Here is a 17229-nt window from a genome sequence, read left to right as displayed (position 1 = left end):
ATGTGCTGTCGTACAGTTACTCCCACAGCAACTGAAGTATATTTAAGGAACATACAATGTAACTACCATGGTGACTTGTCCTTATGAGCGGGAAAACAATAAGATAAAAAATTCTTGTGCGTTTTAATTATAAGTACAAAACTATTTTTCGATCACCATTCTTTACCGTCTGTATAAACAGCTCATTAGTGAGTTAACGCTAAGTTTTTGGATTTAAAACGCTAAAATCCTGTGTTCTATTCCTTAAGAGTGTAATATTCTGTACACAGAACAATCAATATTATGATATCATGACTGATAATTAAATTCCCGATTTGCATAACAGTGCGTTGAGGGGCATGGAGATGATCGTCATTAGTTTTAAGCGTATTCATGATAATATTTTAAATTGTCTTGTGAAAATAAACGAAAATTTTGCTACATAAGAAAGGAAGAAGAGCGGAGAGCTATTAGAATGCGGATGAACCACACAGACAATGTAAATTAAGATAGTCCAGAAGAAAAGTTGAGGTTTACTATAGAGTCCGTTTTGTTGAAGAACTTGGTTTACTCGTTTAAATTACAAAATACTGATAGTCTCTTAGTGCCGGCCACAGGTCTTAACATATGTTTTACTGTGGTTTGAGTTTTGAAACGGTGAGACCGTTAAAGATGCTCATTGTGCAACCTTACACTAGAAACAAACTCTTTCAATCATGATTTTCTCTGACTTGATAACTCTTACAGTCGTCCAATATGTTATTTGATAACTCTTACAGTCGTCCAATATGTTATTTGATAACTCTTACAGTCGTCCAATATGTTATTTGTTTCCTACTTTTGGTATTAAGTTTTATTTAGCTCCTTTTTTGTCTTACTTGATCATCAACATAAGGTAGAGAAACGTTCCGCTCTAGAGGGTGTACTAAAATATGTCTTGTAGCTAAAAATACATCGGAAAACGACATCTCAGGTTTAAGGGATATTTATGAATAAATAAACCTAAACACGCGTCAGTTGCTGGTTTGAGTAGATAGTTTTAATTGTACTGGAAGTCAAGCTGTTTGGAAGTAAACATCATATTTTATATGAATTAGCAAATTAAGCAATGACAGGTTTATCATATAATTTATACTGACGTTGTTTCTCCAATGTATCCAATTTCGCTAAATTTGAAATATAAATCATAATACGTAAACAAATTGAGTGTGTGTGTGTGTGTCTGTGTGTATTCGATCCCCTCTATCTATAACAACAGTTATTCAGAGAAACAGTTTATTTCTAAATCCCTCCCCGTCGAGGTATGATGTTGCAAGGACGTTTGCTGTTGAACTTGTGCCAGCTTTACACTTCAACTGAAATAAAGGACAAGAAATACTGAGGATGTTCTTACACGAGCGAGCTACACCGAAGGATATTGTATATGAGTCTTGAACGTTGAAACTTCGTAACCATAATTTTACATTTTGCGATATTATAACGATATTGAAAAGGACTGGTGCACGTGACCTGGAATATCTTATTTACAGACAGTCTTAAGGTTGGAGACGCTGATTTCTTTCAGTTGTGTTAAATGCTTTAGTTGGGTGAATAAAGCTATCTCGGTGTACAGCTACATGCTTCCTCTTTTTCTTGAAAGTCGCCGAGACCTTTACGACTGAATCATAATTACTGCAAATAAGAAAAACGTGGTGAACAGAGAGTGGCATCAAGTTCATTTTAAAACTCGCTATTTATTTCGTGTACAACTTGCTTTTCATTTTAAAAATTTACGATGAATCCGCTTGGTCACCCTCACTGGTATTTATCATTGGAAGATAGTTCCCATGACCTTCGACCCCCAAGATCACCTGGAAAATCTCATCATAAAGGGCTCAAACTCTCTCCCAAAAGACGTCACACAACCGCTTTAGACTCGAGTAGCCATGGTAAGTTTCACTACAGTTAACAATTTTTAATGAGATATTTACAACAGAGGTTTTCACTAGGAAGCGACCATTAAACTGAAGGATTAGTATGTGACGTGGTGCAGCTTTTAAATCTCATAACATTTAATAATTTTTTTATCCAAAGTTGTACATTGTTTACCTTACTGGTTAATGGCTTTTTACGATATCGTGTATGTTAAACGTGCCCTTTTATATGCTTATTTATTAAATTCACGTGCTAGACAAAATGACTCTTACGTATGTTATACAATTCCGTTAAGAATTCTAACTCTGTCTAATTTAATAAACTTGTGATGTATAATACATCCGACATGCTTGTCTTTTATGGATACTCCTGTATTTATACTATAAATACTTGTTTGAGCTTATTGCTTTCTATTTATCATTTCTTGGCGATCTGCAAAACGTAATGTACATTTCAATGTATCTTTTCTGCTCCTCATAGCTTTTGTGCTAAATATAGTTCGGTGCAATATGCCTTGGTATTTCAGCAACGCTTTTTCTCGAAGTCTTTCACTTTCACAGTAAAGTTGCAGAACGCATAAGTGTTTAGTTACTGCAGTTAAAATGTTAAAGTATGACTGAGAAAGAGTTTTAATCTTGTAAGATGTTTAGTTGTAGATGTTAAAACGTAAACTCACGATAAAACTGTATCCAAAAGTGTTTGGATTCTGTGTACTTTATAAGTATCCATTGTATTGAAGGGACTGATGTGTATCCAACAGCACCTGATGATTTAGGGAAGAGTCGTAGACATTAATTTAATTGATTATTTGAAAGATTGCTCGGACTACCTGTAGGTGTTAAAAGACGTGACTGTTTTTTACTTATTTAGTGTAAGTTGTCTGAAGTTGTGTTTAGTGTAATTTTCATAAAATCATGCTATGCAATCCATATTAAAATAACACAATACATGTTTATTTCAGACGACAAAATATTTCACGGTTGATTTATGCGCTTTCGTGTGTAAGTGAAAGAAAAGGGAAAATATTTATCACAAGGTAGTTGATTTTGTTAATTTCAAGGATTATGATGTCTCCTGAATGATTTGATAAAATTCAATTTTGCATTGTTTAGAAGTTTTTTGGAGTTTTTACTGAATATTCAGAACAAAATACTCGACACGTATTAATTATTTTTTGATATACACACATGATACTTTCCACAAAGAACAAATCTGAAGTAAGTTATTTAAATGGCATCACTGGATTTACTTTAAAGATGAAAACCAAAAGTTTATTGTTTAATATCTTTTGGTTTGTCTTTGTGTCTCCAGTAGTTCAGCCTTAAGCTTGAGAGTTTATAGCTTTTATATTCAAGATTCGATCCTTGCAGTGAGTACATTACAGTGTCAGGGTTTTTATGTATACAAGGTTGGATTTTTTACAGTAAGTGTCTGTGAATTGTTGTTGATACATTTGTACAATAAACCGACAGCACACAATCCACTTGTTTTAAAATAATACATTCAAAACAAATAAAACATATGTACAAGAATTATTTACATGATAGGATATCACAGTTGTAAATAATTTTCTTGTCAAAAGTCCACACAAGCGGACTCGGTTACTTTAGAATACCCTTTCACAAGACAAATTATTCTTCTTACCTCTGTTAAACTGTGAAACTCACTTCAAAATATCGTCCGTTACAGCTAAATTAACAATCGCACAGTGTAACTTCATTTCACTAACTTTTTCTGATTTCATATTGTTGGTTACCACAGTTGTTGGATCAGAGCTTTAATTTTCATTATTTCGTCAAAATTCCATACGGGCTGGCTCAGTTCTAAAATTCAGTTGACCACACAAATTATTTTTCCTATATCTGTTACAATACAGCTGTGAAACACTATAGCGAATTAATCATTCGCATAACGGCTAACTTCACGTGTTTTTTTCACCAACTAACTGTTCCTGGCTAAACTTAACATTCACCCACTTAGTCACCTATATTTATATATTTTCTAACTGAGGCCTAGAACTTTCTACAAATTAAGAGACCATGATGTAACAGTACTCACAACGATAAAAACGTGCAGGTTTCAATAGTTGATGCCAATAATTGAACTACACAACGCACAACTCTTACCGAGTTACGTAACGAAATTCACCATATATATCGCTTATAAAATATTTTTTTTAATACTCCTCTTATCATGACTAAATAATCTTTAAATAATAATCAACTAAATAAACTAACCAGTAACTGTTACACTAAACAGTCTTTTATATTCAACACACAGCTAGCCATTTGTGTAATTTGTACTAAACAAAAAATTAACAATTTTATGCATTTTTACCATAGCAATTCGGTCACAGAAAAGTCGCATAAGACTCATCACTTATCCTAATTATGTTTATGGCCAAGATTTATAAAAAAAACAAACAAACAAACTAAACATTGATTAAATCTGGCACATCCACAATTTTTTTTGTTTCAGTAAGAATGATAAACACACTTGGCTTGATTCTCTTGAGGCTTTCACATTGTCAGCACTACTTAAAAGTTGGAAGTGAGTATGGCAAGTGACTTTGGTAAGGCATCTCCAGTTATTACAAATATAAGCAAAAAGATATATTATTTGGACATGAGCCTGAAATTGATCACGTTTTGTAATAAACACACATGTTGTGCATACACAAACACACATTCTATTCCAAACTATTGAAGAGTTAGAAGTTCACTAGTTTTGTTCTTAATGAGGTTCAAAACCAAAGCATCCCCTAAGTATGGGAATGATTGTTGTCGTTTTTTGTGGTAATGGGTGCAAACCTCGGATCCTTGTATTTATATTCACATAGGTTGATCTGAATACAGAGCAACATTGTGGCGTAACTTTTATGTTAACGTAATTTTACTGACAACAGGAAGCCTGATCGTGGAGAGAACGATTCCACATTCTAAATTACATTGAAAACTATGACACGTAACTGCAATTTTGTGGATTTGAAAATGTTACATGTATGTTATAGACTCACACTAAATAAATAAACTTGTTAGTTCTGAAGTTATGATTTCATTGAACGATACTATAATGTTAACATGCTTAAGATAACTCATGCAACACACGTGTAAAAACAAAGATAAATGAAGCGTGCCATAAAATTACTGAAAATATGTAAAGCACACTTAAAATCATTCACTTGATACTTCGTACTATAATTTGTTTTACTTGTTTGTCAAAATATTTTGTGTAAGTTATTATTAATGAAGTAAGAACTAAATAAGTAAAGCTTTTGCAATAAATGTTGCAGCGCTACTAAATATGGTAGGAAAATTTTTTCCTTAGTACCAGTATCTTGAATATTATTAGTTATACAGTATTTAAATTACAAATCTTGTGAAAATTCGAGTTTTGACCAGTTCCATAAACACTATTAATAAACAAACTGTAATAGTGTTTAATAGAAATTTTGTTTTCTAGGGGCACAGTTGTGTATGTGCGGGTTTACAGTGCCAAAAATTGGTTTTTCAGTACCCGTGATGGGCAGACCACAGATAGTCCATTGTGTAACTACAAACAACAACAAATTCTCTTCTGATTGCTTACGAAATTTGAAGCAAATTCCAGCACTTGAATTTGATAAAATAATCTTACAAAACAAACTGGCGCAGATAGCCTAGTTGCTTTGCGCCATAAAACATCAAACCAGCCAACCAAAATAAACTGCCTCAAAAATTGAATTTAATTAACATATTTTTATAAAATATTAATAATACGGTCTTGTTTATATTGAGATATTGATCGAGTTAAACTTAAGTTTTGGCATTCAAGTTTTTTGCTTTCTTGGTTTTAAAACAGTTTGTTTCTATATGTTGGTCAACTGAAACTTTTATTTTAGTTTAAGCGAATTAAACATTCTATGAACTTCAATGTTAAGAGTGATTGAAGTGATAACTTCACTATGTAAAAGTTGGTTTGCTACTTATCAGTTTTACGTTTGGTACCTTGCAGTTAGTCTCTACCGACCATTCATGAAAAATAGGCATTGTAAAAGATAGTTTTTTCATAACTATTATTTCTTCCAGAACTTCATAATCTCTGTGGTTGATTGTTGTTTGATCAGTTTGTAGGCTAATTGGAATAAGAAGTTCTAATAAACTACAGCAGGTATACAACAATTGTTTATGATAAAATGTAACTTAAAATCATGAAAAGTTCAGGTATTCACAAAAGCCAGTATTAAAATTAGGATTTCTGATCATATTTAAATAGATCTCGCCGAGTGTGTTCTAAAAACACATACAGTCTTACATATTTTTGTTATCTGATAAAAACTATAACAATATTTTCAAAGGGAGACACTTTTTGTTCACCCCTGTATGTAAATAATGGCTTGCTTTAAAATGTTTTCTAAGTTTATTTATTAATATTTTTAATTTAGTTTAGAGGAATGGACAGCCAAAATGGACCAATAAGTCCATGTTGTCCAAAAACGTTATGCTGTGCTATGATTCTACTTAGTTTTACGTACATCATAGTTGGACTTTTGATTACCAGTAAGGCCTAAACGTAGCATTATTGGATCAAAATATTCCTACAAAATAGATTTTACACACTATGGCTTTTTTTTCTAATAAGTATTAACTTACAGGATAAGATAATCCCATTATCCTAAGAAGCTTTGTTATCCTGACCCCATTTGTGTCAGTAATTATACTGATTTAACATAGTATAAACAACTTTTTTATGTAGAGGAGCGAACAACGTTTCGTTGTTCATAAAAAAAATTTCTCAACCCAAACCAACCGTTTTTACATATATATTTTTCTCTACAAGTGGGTTTTCTCGTCATCACTGATAGTATAGACAGTACCCTTTTTACTATGGTATTATCTATTTTTATCCTTATTATTGCGTTCTTGCTTTGGCCTAGTTTTGTTTTAACTTTTCGTTTTAAATATATTGTTAAGGTTTTTCTATGTACTCTTGCAATACTTATTCAGCTATCTTAAGTATTTTCGTAATTATATTTTCACTGGCAGCTTTTTTTATCTTGCGCACGTTGATGCAAGAACAAACTAGTTTTTTTCATCTGAAATAATGATGCTCACTTATAGACGCATACTATTTGAGTTTCAACATACTAAGTCAGTACAAATTCACATTTTAACATTGTTGTCATTACTTTATAGGTAACAAACGCCCTTGTTTGAATCTTCGTGGGTTTTAGTCTCATCAGTAATGGTCATATTAGATATTTATGTTAAGACTTTTAGAAGAGACCAAAGTTTGTATTTCTAAGCGATGGCAACACAAAAGCATGGCTGACATTTATTTTCTTGAAGAAAATAAAATAACTCATGATAATCTTTAATTATAACATAAAAAATCCGTGATGACGAGAATACCCACTTGTAGAGAAAATTACATATGTAAAAACGGCTGGTATGGGTTGAGAAAGCCAACACAATTTCACAAGCACTTTATTCCTAACTACGCTAGACCGACGCACGCACACCACAAATATTAGGCATCCCCAAACCTCATAAACCAGATTGTCCACGACGAACAATAATGTCCACATATGAATCATTAAATTACAATTTTGGTAAATACATAGCATGGGCATCCTCCAAATATGTAACATCAGCCAGCTCATTCATTAAAGACTCTTTTAATTTCAAGTCTAATCTAAATCAACTCAATCATAAAGCCTTAATGGTAAGTTTCGATGTTATATCCCTCTTTACAGAAGTCCCAACCGCTGAAGCCTGCAAGATAGCCTTAGAACTCTATATCCGAGACATTAACCCATCAATAGACATTCCCAGTAACCAATTAGCAACCCTCATAGAATTCACCACGATAAAAACAAACTTCATGTTCAACAACCACAACTATATACATACAAATGGCCTAAGCATGGGCAACCCAGTATCACCAGTTTTAGTCAATATTCTTATGACACAAGTTGAAACACAAGCAATTAACACAGCATTACATCCACCACTATACTGGTACAGATATGTAGACGACATGATTGCGGGATTCACATCTACAGAACACACACTTAATTTTTTCAATCACATTAACTCTATACATCCCAACATTAACTTCACATGTGAACAGAAAGAAAGCAATCGAATATCATTTCTTAACCTCAAAATTACAAGAACCGACACACAATTTAAAACAGAAATTCACCGAAAAAAATCACCCCTACTGGACTACGCATTCCTTGGGACTCAGCACATGAAACAAAACAAAAACTCAATATACTAAGAAACCAAATAAACACAGCTATAAACATATGCTCACTAGATAAAATTAACGACGTATTAGACAAAATAAAACAATACTTCATCAACATCAATAAGTTTTCTCCACAAACCGTAGAAAACATTATATGCACACACCTAGACAAAAAGTAAAATCAACTAACAAAAGTAAATATATCCCATGAAGTAAAAAATCACGAAACCATATACTGCTGCACACCCTATATTCCCGACATCAGCAGAAAAATAACTAACATTTGGCAAAAACTAATAACAAAATATGACCATCCAGTTAATACCAAATTTATTAAAAATCAGGCACCAAACTACACTGACAAACACCACACCAACATTATTTATAAAATACAATGTGATAACTGCCACGACTTCTATATTGGAGAAACAAGTAGAAAAATGGAAACCAGATTCAAAGAACATAAAAAGTCACCTGTACACGTTTTCGAACACTGCAAATCAAATAAACATAATCATAGAAAACACCCAAATACTAAATAAAGAAACAAACATAAACAAACGCAATATTAAAGAAGCCTTACTTATACAACAACTCAAGCCCAAAATAAACCAATACAAAAGAACACCTTTATTCCTATATTGATAAATGTATCCAACATCTAAGCACGCCCTCTACATTTCTATACTCAATTACACAACCGCCTTCAAACGTGTGGTCAGTAACCCTTTCTTTTTTTGTGAACCTGACGATGACCGAAGAAGGTTGAAACGTTGTTCGCTCCTCTACATAGTGCTTTCTCTATCCACAACAACCGTTGCTACATATATAAAAAAATCCAATCTGCTTGAGCATTTGCTCATAACATCGTATAGGAGCTATCGGAAATATTGACGGAAACGTACAACTTGCAGAACAACTGTCGGAAAGAAGTCTGCGAAGAGAAGAACAACCATTCTTTAAAAGGAGAGCCCAACTTTACTGAAACTGTATGAACACTTTAATTTCTTTTTTTTTTAATTCAAACGAGACACTAGATAATCTTAATGGGAGAACTTATTTACTATACGTTGGAATCGTTAATAATTTGGCATTGATTCTTTTTGCTGTAAATGTATTGTGATTACATTAAGAGAAACAACATGGAAGGCTAAGCCGTGCCACTGATGTTAATAATAAAAGCACAGAGATATAATACCTCTGGACCTGAAATCTAACATTTATTTTTACGTTTTAAACTTTTATTTCAGTAGCCACATGACAGGAATTATCAGTGGCGGTCCAAACTGTCACGATATGGTGTGATTTTTGTGTAACGTTTTGAAGAACTTCTGCATTTGAAACTTTTCATCCATTTTTATTAAAGCTTTAATTTGTGCTAATGGAGACGCAAAATTATTTGTTAGTTTTTAGTCAAATCTGGTAACAAGCCATCAGGTACATAATGTATTGGATCGAATCTTTGAGGTCCTGTAGGTCATTAACCAACATGGATGGTAACATATTAACCTTTGTAAATCGGTAACGCGTTGTCAAAGTAGCAATCACATTTCAAGTTTACTTAGTACGTTTAAGAAAATCGCTGTATTTATTTTACGTGATGTGCATAAAAAGATCTGCTGTGCTCAGTTTATCGGCAAATTTTATTGTTATTTTTTTACTGAAGTTAACATAAACTAGTCTATAGTCTAGTATTTATTGGATAGTCGAATAAATATTTTTGTGAGCCTTTACTAAAAAGTTTAATTCAGTGTAGCTGTTGCTTTAACGCAGTATTAGTCATCGTTATACCCAAAAATACCCGTTAATGTTCTTATTTTCAGAATTCATACATATTTAGCACCTTATTCAGTTTCTGTTTTCATAACATTTCTATGTGAAGAAAGATAAGCACTGCGTACGTATTGAAACTTACGGGTTCGTATTAGGTTAGAACATCACGTGAGAACCACAGATACATTTACTTGTATATTTTTAAACATTTCCTTCTGCCCCTTAAGATATTCTGATAAGTTTTCATTCATATCAGTTTTCTTCTTATTTTTAAACAACTAGTATATGTACTACCTATACAAATTACATTAATTGTAGTCTAGTTTGTTTTTTAACGAGTGTGTTCGCTCAAATGTAATAAACTAAATAATTCATACCACTCAATGTCACTTCCGTAATTATCGTACTTTTTTTCAGGGTCGAATGTAAGCATAAAAAGCTCACGTAATCAGTGATAATCTCGAAACAGAGCTTTTGATTTCAGAGCACTGGTGCGTAATTGGAGCTTTATAGTAGACCAACGTACATCTGTATGATTCTGTAGTGTTCATCTTTGTAACCAGCTGTTGTTCTGCTTATCAGTTCGTGTTTCAAGCTCTATACAGTCCACTGAGGTTCGTGATTAATAATTCACAAGCACTTCAACTTCATTAAAATAGTTAATTTGATATTTTAAGTACCAAGTAAAGTATATGTTTGTATATAGCAATGGAGTAAATGTGTACTGTTATAGCTCATAAATTGTCTACTGTTCGTATAAAAGACAAATTAGCTTCTGTTTAATACAGAAATAAACAAACTAGCTACTATGTAAAATGGAACAGCAAAGAAAACCAAAACTACGGACGAACTTGTGGTTTATGGCAATAATCGTCAAAGCAGAAGGTCAACATTTTTAACCAAAATAAGTGTTTCTTAAATGAATATGAGTCATTCTATGCTAACTCACCAAGGACTTCAGTTCATGTCATAAATTTTCTTGAAAAAATTCAAACAAAAACTTCATTTTGATTTATTCATTCATGTAGTACAGTTTTAGGGTTTTCATTGTTGAATAAATCAAAATGAAGTTTTTGTTTGTTTGAATTTTTTCAAGAAAATCTAAATATGAACTGGGAAAAGTCTGTTTGTTTGTTTTTCTGGTGAATTGTTATTGGATGACCCGTATATAAATTTACTATTAATTTAAATCAAAACAACTGAGAGCGAAACTGGGCTACTGCTATATGAGTTAGGATATTATGTTCAGCCAGTAGGGAAACCCAGAGAGATGAACAAAAACTAAGTTTTCTATAAGCTTAGAAAAATCTATAAAGGTAAATTTTACTAAAATATGCCTTTGCTATACACACGCCAAAATTAGTTAAGAGAACATTAAAAGAATACCTGATTGTTTTTATTAATTTAAGACATCACGCTTGCAAAGTTATAGGTGTGTTTTCTTATACCGAAGGCATACCGAGGAGAATCGAACACTCTCAGTTGTAGGATGCTAAAAAATAAAATATCCTTTTGCGGTGGGACGGTAAACTCTTAATCCGTTATCTTTTAAACCTAGTTTTTGAAACTGTTTATGCACCAAATTGCATGAGGATCCATGACGGTATTTGTTACAGAGCCCATAATAATAACAAGTCATACAAAAAAAATAAACAAAATTACTACCAATATCTCAGTTAATCCCTCTAATTACTGCTGGGATTTTGGTTGTAAAATGAGTGAAATTTACTTTATTTTTGTTCAATGTTGAAATAATAATAATAAAATTGCTCATTACGACGTGATGAGTGAACTTCAAAAACAGCGAACGTTAGAATCAAATCGGTTGTTATGGAGTTTAATTAAAACGTTTCTTTGTGTACAAACATCAAATTGAACGTAATACACACACAGCAGTCCATGTGTTGAGGTAGTTTGGTTTCGTACTATGTATATTTAAGTTATCAAATTCCTGGAGTATTTGTTTACATAAAGACTACCAAGATCAAGTTTGATTTTGATCCAGGATATCGATATTTATGACATTGTCTTGAAATAATTATATGCTTTTATCACATAAATGTTTTATGATATTATGTACTTTTTATCTTTTCAATCAGTTACGTATTATAAATTATCTCAGATTAGTTTTCCATTTATTGTGTTCCGTACACTAAGAACAATGATTTCAAACAGTCGGAAGCTTTAGTTTGAATTTAGAAGTTAAATATAACAAATTTGTGATATTTGCCAACAAGATTGATACTCACAGTTTTCTTTATTAACACGAATATATTTTGATATACAAACAACAATACAATTTACAGAAGCAGTTATTACAAATCTAAAAGGCATCTCATAGAAAATATGGGCTAAACGGCTAGGTCACCGACCTCAAGGTTCAAGCATAGTATACTTGTCTTATATTATATAGCTGCTGACCCGACGGAAATAACAGTTCAGAACTACTAAACAACATACAACTACTCATAACTGAAGATTGGAAGATGACCATCGGTTTTTACAAATCCATAGCTGTAAGTGTGAAACGTGCTGCTATCAGTAAATTAAAGACTTAAACTTCTGATTTTTCGATCCGCTAGCGATGTCCGGTCCATTTTATATTTTTTAGCTTTAAAACTAAATATACGATGTGAAATAAATGAGGAGATTGATTACTCTGTATAGAACCTGCATTTTGAGAAATCTTGCCCTTGATCCATTATCTGGTGAAAATAATGTAACGCATTACATTAAACTACACTACACTATTCAGTGTTTTCTTTAGATAATTAAAATCTAGTTTGCACTATTTAACTTTCATATAAATCACAATTTGGAATCAAAATTCAAAACAATCTGCACTGTGATTATTTCTAACATTCCTTAAGTGGTGCTAGCAATATGAAATTAAGGTTTGCATTAAAAATAATAATCTAACGTACTGGATATGTAATACTCTTAAGTCGGAATAGTATTCGTTTAGAATTGTAAAACATCTGCTTCAGTTAATTGTTTGCTGTTGGAAGTGACCTGTGTTGAACTACAGATTGACATAAAAGGCTTTTTTAACATACATCATTTAAAATCTGCAAGTTTATCTCACTTGAATAAACTTCCAAGCTATTCAGTTATAATTTGACATACAAGAATATAAAAGAAACGCATGTGTGTGTGTGTGTGTGATTAACAGGTAAGTTGTTTCTATGGGACTACATTGGAGTTACACAAAGAAAAGTTTTCTACAGGCGCTATTAAGTTTTGTATTTTCCATTTTGAAACGAAAATTTAAGCAAAATTATAAGATGGGAGTTTTGATCTTATTCCACGAAAAAATCGTTGTTTGTTCACAAAAAATGTATATTTGACGACATATGAACTAGATAATTTATTAAGTGTAACATTGTCAGAGTAAATGCTGACATAGCTGTTTTTAGAACTGTATGCTTGGTTTATAGTTACATTCAATTTAATAAAGTATATTTTTATCAAGTTTAAATTATTGAGCATCATACAAATTAAAAACCGGTTGACAATATATTTAATGAAATTTCACTAAAATGAGTTATCGATAATATTTTAAAACCATTAGCTGACATGTGTGTGTGTGGCCGCTTGAAACTGGTGAGTCTCTGGAACAATTGCCACCAAACCTGGCATCTACCCTTACCACTACTCTACTCTGCCAAGGAGGAGCATAACTGGGTCAGCGTTCGATCTCTCCCACCCTTCTTGTGCCATTCATGTGTTTTAAATGGGTTCATCAGTTAGTAATGTTTTAAGTGTTACAATTGTTTAAACGTTTAGTAAGACTGGCATGTTGGAATGTCCAGATTATCCGGAACTTTTGTGTTTAATTTTAAAAAAACAAAAAACTGTAGCCTCTGAAAACGTAAAAGATTATAAAATGTATTTATTGTTTACGATTATTATGTCTGATAACATTAAAGAACTTAACTTCTGTCACAGATTTTATTAAACACTTCTTCAATTTAGCGCTAAGGTGTACAGGTTGTAGACAGATTTTATATCCAACGGGGTACTTGCAGTACTTGTTGGCTAAAGGATAATTTGATGTAGAGTCGATTTATTTATCGCATTCTTCATCCTTTATATCGTACTGTTGACTCTCGCTCCATAGAAATCATCATATATGTAACCTTTGACTAAATACTGTAAATTGTTATATTTTTAATACGTTTGCGTTCCAAATCAAAACAGTTTGGTATCCTAGAGTTTCAAGCTGTTCTGTCTCTCTCGGGTTCGTTTTCGTAGGACTTGCAAAACTCTGATTTCTACATATAATTTCACCATAAGATGCTTATTTTTCGAATCTCCAAGATAACTGATTTGATAATCGTCTGACTGCGTTACTGCAATTGGTGTTTTTAGGTCTGAATTAGAAAACATGATTGATTGAACATTTATCAGTATCAAAGTCGTTAATCTGCGAGTCAAACGTATAGTTAGTTATAAAAATTGGTCATCTAATTTGTATTTATTTCGTTGTTTATGTAAATGTTTTTCAGTCTCAGATTTACCATTAAAATAACAACTGGTTTAACATAGTGTTATCTAACCTTTGAGAATTACTAGTATGGTGGGGATCACCAGCAGCAGTTTGTGAAACATGTATGCTCTTCTTGTATTCCACAAACAATTACTGAATAATAAAGATACAGTGGAATGAGTTGTGTAAGCCTTGTTGAGTTACTGAATAATAAAGATGCAGCAGAATGAGTTGTGTAAGCCTTATTAAATTACTAAATAGCAAAGATACAACGGAATGAAGTGTGTAAGCCTTATTATATGGCGACTGTCTTGTGATAATTTTAAGAGTTATGTTTATGCACAACGTTAAAAAATAGCTGTAATTTGTATTCTGATATAACAATCGGATACGAAATATACATTTGATTTGTTTAGAAAATTAGTTAATATATATTCTGATTCATTTAAATTTAATTTTGACATTAACGCAAAAGTTTAAGACAAACATAATTATCCTTTAACTATACAACTTTCGTCGAATAACATTCTGTGGTACTATAACACATGCTTGAAATATATAGCTATTGTTTTTTAGCTTTAAGATCAAATTTCATTGCCGTATAAATTGCGTTCTTTGGTTGGTTAAGCTAAACCTAATTTTTAATGTCTAAAGCAATGGTGCACAAAGTCCGGCCCGCGACGAGTCGCCGAGTGGCCCACGATGTCCAACGGGAAAGTCAAACATAGAGTTCGCGGGGTTAGAGTTGGCGCCTGCGCGAAGATTAAGCGCTATAGAAGAAGAGGCATTAGATTAGATACTGGATGGTTCCATATTTGTGTCGAGCAAAAAGAAAATTTAATAAGCAAATCTCGTTAATGTATAGATATTTAATCATTGGCGCAATGACGTAATATTTCCGTAATTACGAAATCTCACGCGTTCCAATTATTCTTCGAGATTTACTTACGAGCCCTATTTTGATATTATTTCGTTAAAAAAAATGGCAGTTAATCGTAAAAGAAAAGTTGACGACAAAAACCGGCAGTTTCATGACGATTGGACTGCGCAATACTGTTTTGTTCAACAACAGAAGAACGTGATTTGTCTGCTGTGTCATTCGACAGTAGCAGTGGCGAAGGTATCCAATATAAAGCGTCATTATGAGTCGAAGCATAAAGATTTCTACAACGTCGTCGGTGATGAACGAACAGCTCGAATTGAATCTCTGCGCCAGTCGCTGGATCACCAGCAGAACGTTTTCTCAAAGGAGTCAGCAGATTTAGGTGCAGTATGTGAGGTCAGTTACGATATTTCGTTGATGATAGTGAAATCTGGTTGACCGTTCACTGATGGTGATTTTGTCAAGCAATGTATGATTACTGCATCGGAAAAGTTGTGTCCGGAAGCAGTTTGCAAGCTACAGACGGTGGCTGTGACAGTTCAATGAAGAATTTCACACCTCTCAGCAGACGTGACAAGGCAGCTTACAAATAAAGTAGCCAACTTTGTCTACTTCTCTTTGACAGCATAGGAGTCGACTGACATCAATTCAACAGCACAGCTACAAGTTTTTGTTCGTGGTGTGTCGTCATCGTTTGATATCACAGAGGAACTAATCGGCATGGGTTCCATGAAGGGTCAGACAACTGGGTCTGCTCTATTCGAGGAGACAGTACGACTGTGTAGTAGTGTTTCATTGTATTTCACGAAACTGGTAAGTGTGACAACTGATGGAGTACCAGTCATGACCGGAGAAAGTAGCGGTCTGGTAGCACTGTTGATGAAACATCGAGGAAAGCAGAACAGACAGTTGGTGAAGTTGCACTGTATTATTCACCAACAGAACCTGTGCAGTAAAGAACTTGGTTTTCAGGCACTGATGACATTAGTGACGAAAACCATTAATTTCATCAAATCACGAGGGCTCAATCACCGTCATTTTCGAAGTCTTCTTCAAGAAATTGATTCAGACTATGGTGACCTTGTGTATCACTGTGAAGTACGCTGGCTGAGTCGAGGGAAGATGCTTAGAATATTCTGGGAGTTGATTGATGAGGTGATAAAATTCCTTAGAATCAAGAACAAAAGACACAGAAGTGAGTTCCATGACTGATCCAGCATGGCAAGCTGATTTGACCTTTCTGGTCGACATGACACAACACTTGAATGATCTGAATTTGAAGTTGCAAGGCAAAAATCAGCTTGTCTGTCAGCTTGCAAATCACGTCTCAGCTTTCAGGACAAAGTTGCAGTTGTTCCAGCAGCAAACAGCATCAGGCGACTTCGTGCACTTTCCCACTTTTCAGTCACAGCTACAGAAGAATCAGGACATTGACACACAAGTTTATGTTGGGAAGCTAGATACTTTGATTCAATCCTTCAACTCACAGTTTCATGACTTTGACCAGTGCAGATTGTTGATTAAACGTTTTGCTGATCCGTTCAGTGTGTCAGTGGATGATTTGTCAGCAGAATATCAGCTCGAACTTACTGATCTCCAGGCATCTGATGAACTGCTTGCTATTTACCGAGAAAACAGTTTGCTTGACTTCTACAAAACGTTGCCTGATACATTTGCTAATCTGAAAGAGAACGCACTGTCCACACCAGCATGTTTGGCAGCACGTACTGCTGTGAACAGGCTTTCTCGCATATGAAACTGAACAAAAACAACACTTGCAATCAGCTGACTGATGATCATCTGGAAGCAGTCTTGCGTCTTTCAACGTCAAATATCAAGCCGGACATTTCTAAGCTCGTAGATGACATGCAGCACCATCCATCGCACTGACTTTGTGACAGTTGACGTATCTTAACATTTTTTAGAATAATGTGCAAACTCTTTGATGTAATCGTTA

At 33.4% G+C, this 17229-nt stretch overlaps 1 protein-coding gene across 12 annotated transcripts in view; it reads left to right on the top strand.

Annotated features, from left to right (window-relative positions):
* Positions 1–17229, top strand: part of LOC143233873 (5'-AMP-activated protein kinase subunit gamma-1-like) — a 171207-nt gene that overhangs the window by 82574 nt on the left and 71404 nt on the right. Inside the window, exon 1 of one of the 12 annotated variants that reach the window (XM_076470718.1) lies at positions 1351–1907. The exons of the other annotated variants lie outside the window; for them this stretch is intronic. Coding sequence (XP_076326833.1) covers positions 1754–1907 — 154 coding nt within the window. The 5' untranslated portion in view covers positions 1351–1753. Of the gene's footprint in view, positions 1–1350; positions 1908–17229 lie in introns of those variants that run through there. 12 annotated transcript variants of the gene reach the window in all.

The sequence above is a fragment of the Tachypleus tridentatus genome, chromosome 12 (assembly GCF_004210375.1).
Source record: "Tachypleus tridentatus isolate NWPU-2018 chromosome 12, ASM421037v1, whole genome shotgun sequence".
Lineage (NCBI taxonomy): Eukaryota > Metazoa > Arthropoda > Merostomata > Xiphosura > Limulidae > Tachypleus > Tachypleus tridentatus.
This window is presented reverse-complemented; position numbering and strand designations above follow the sequence as displayed.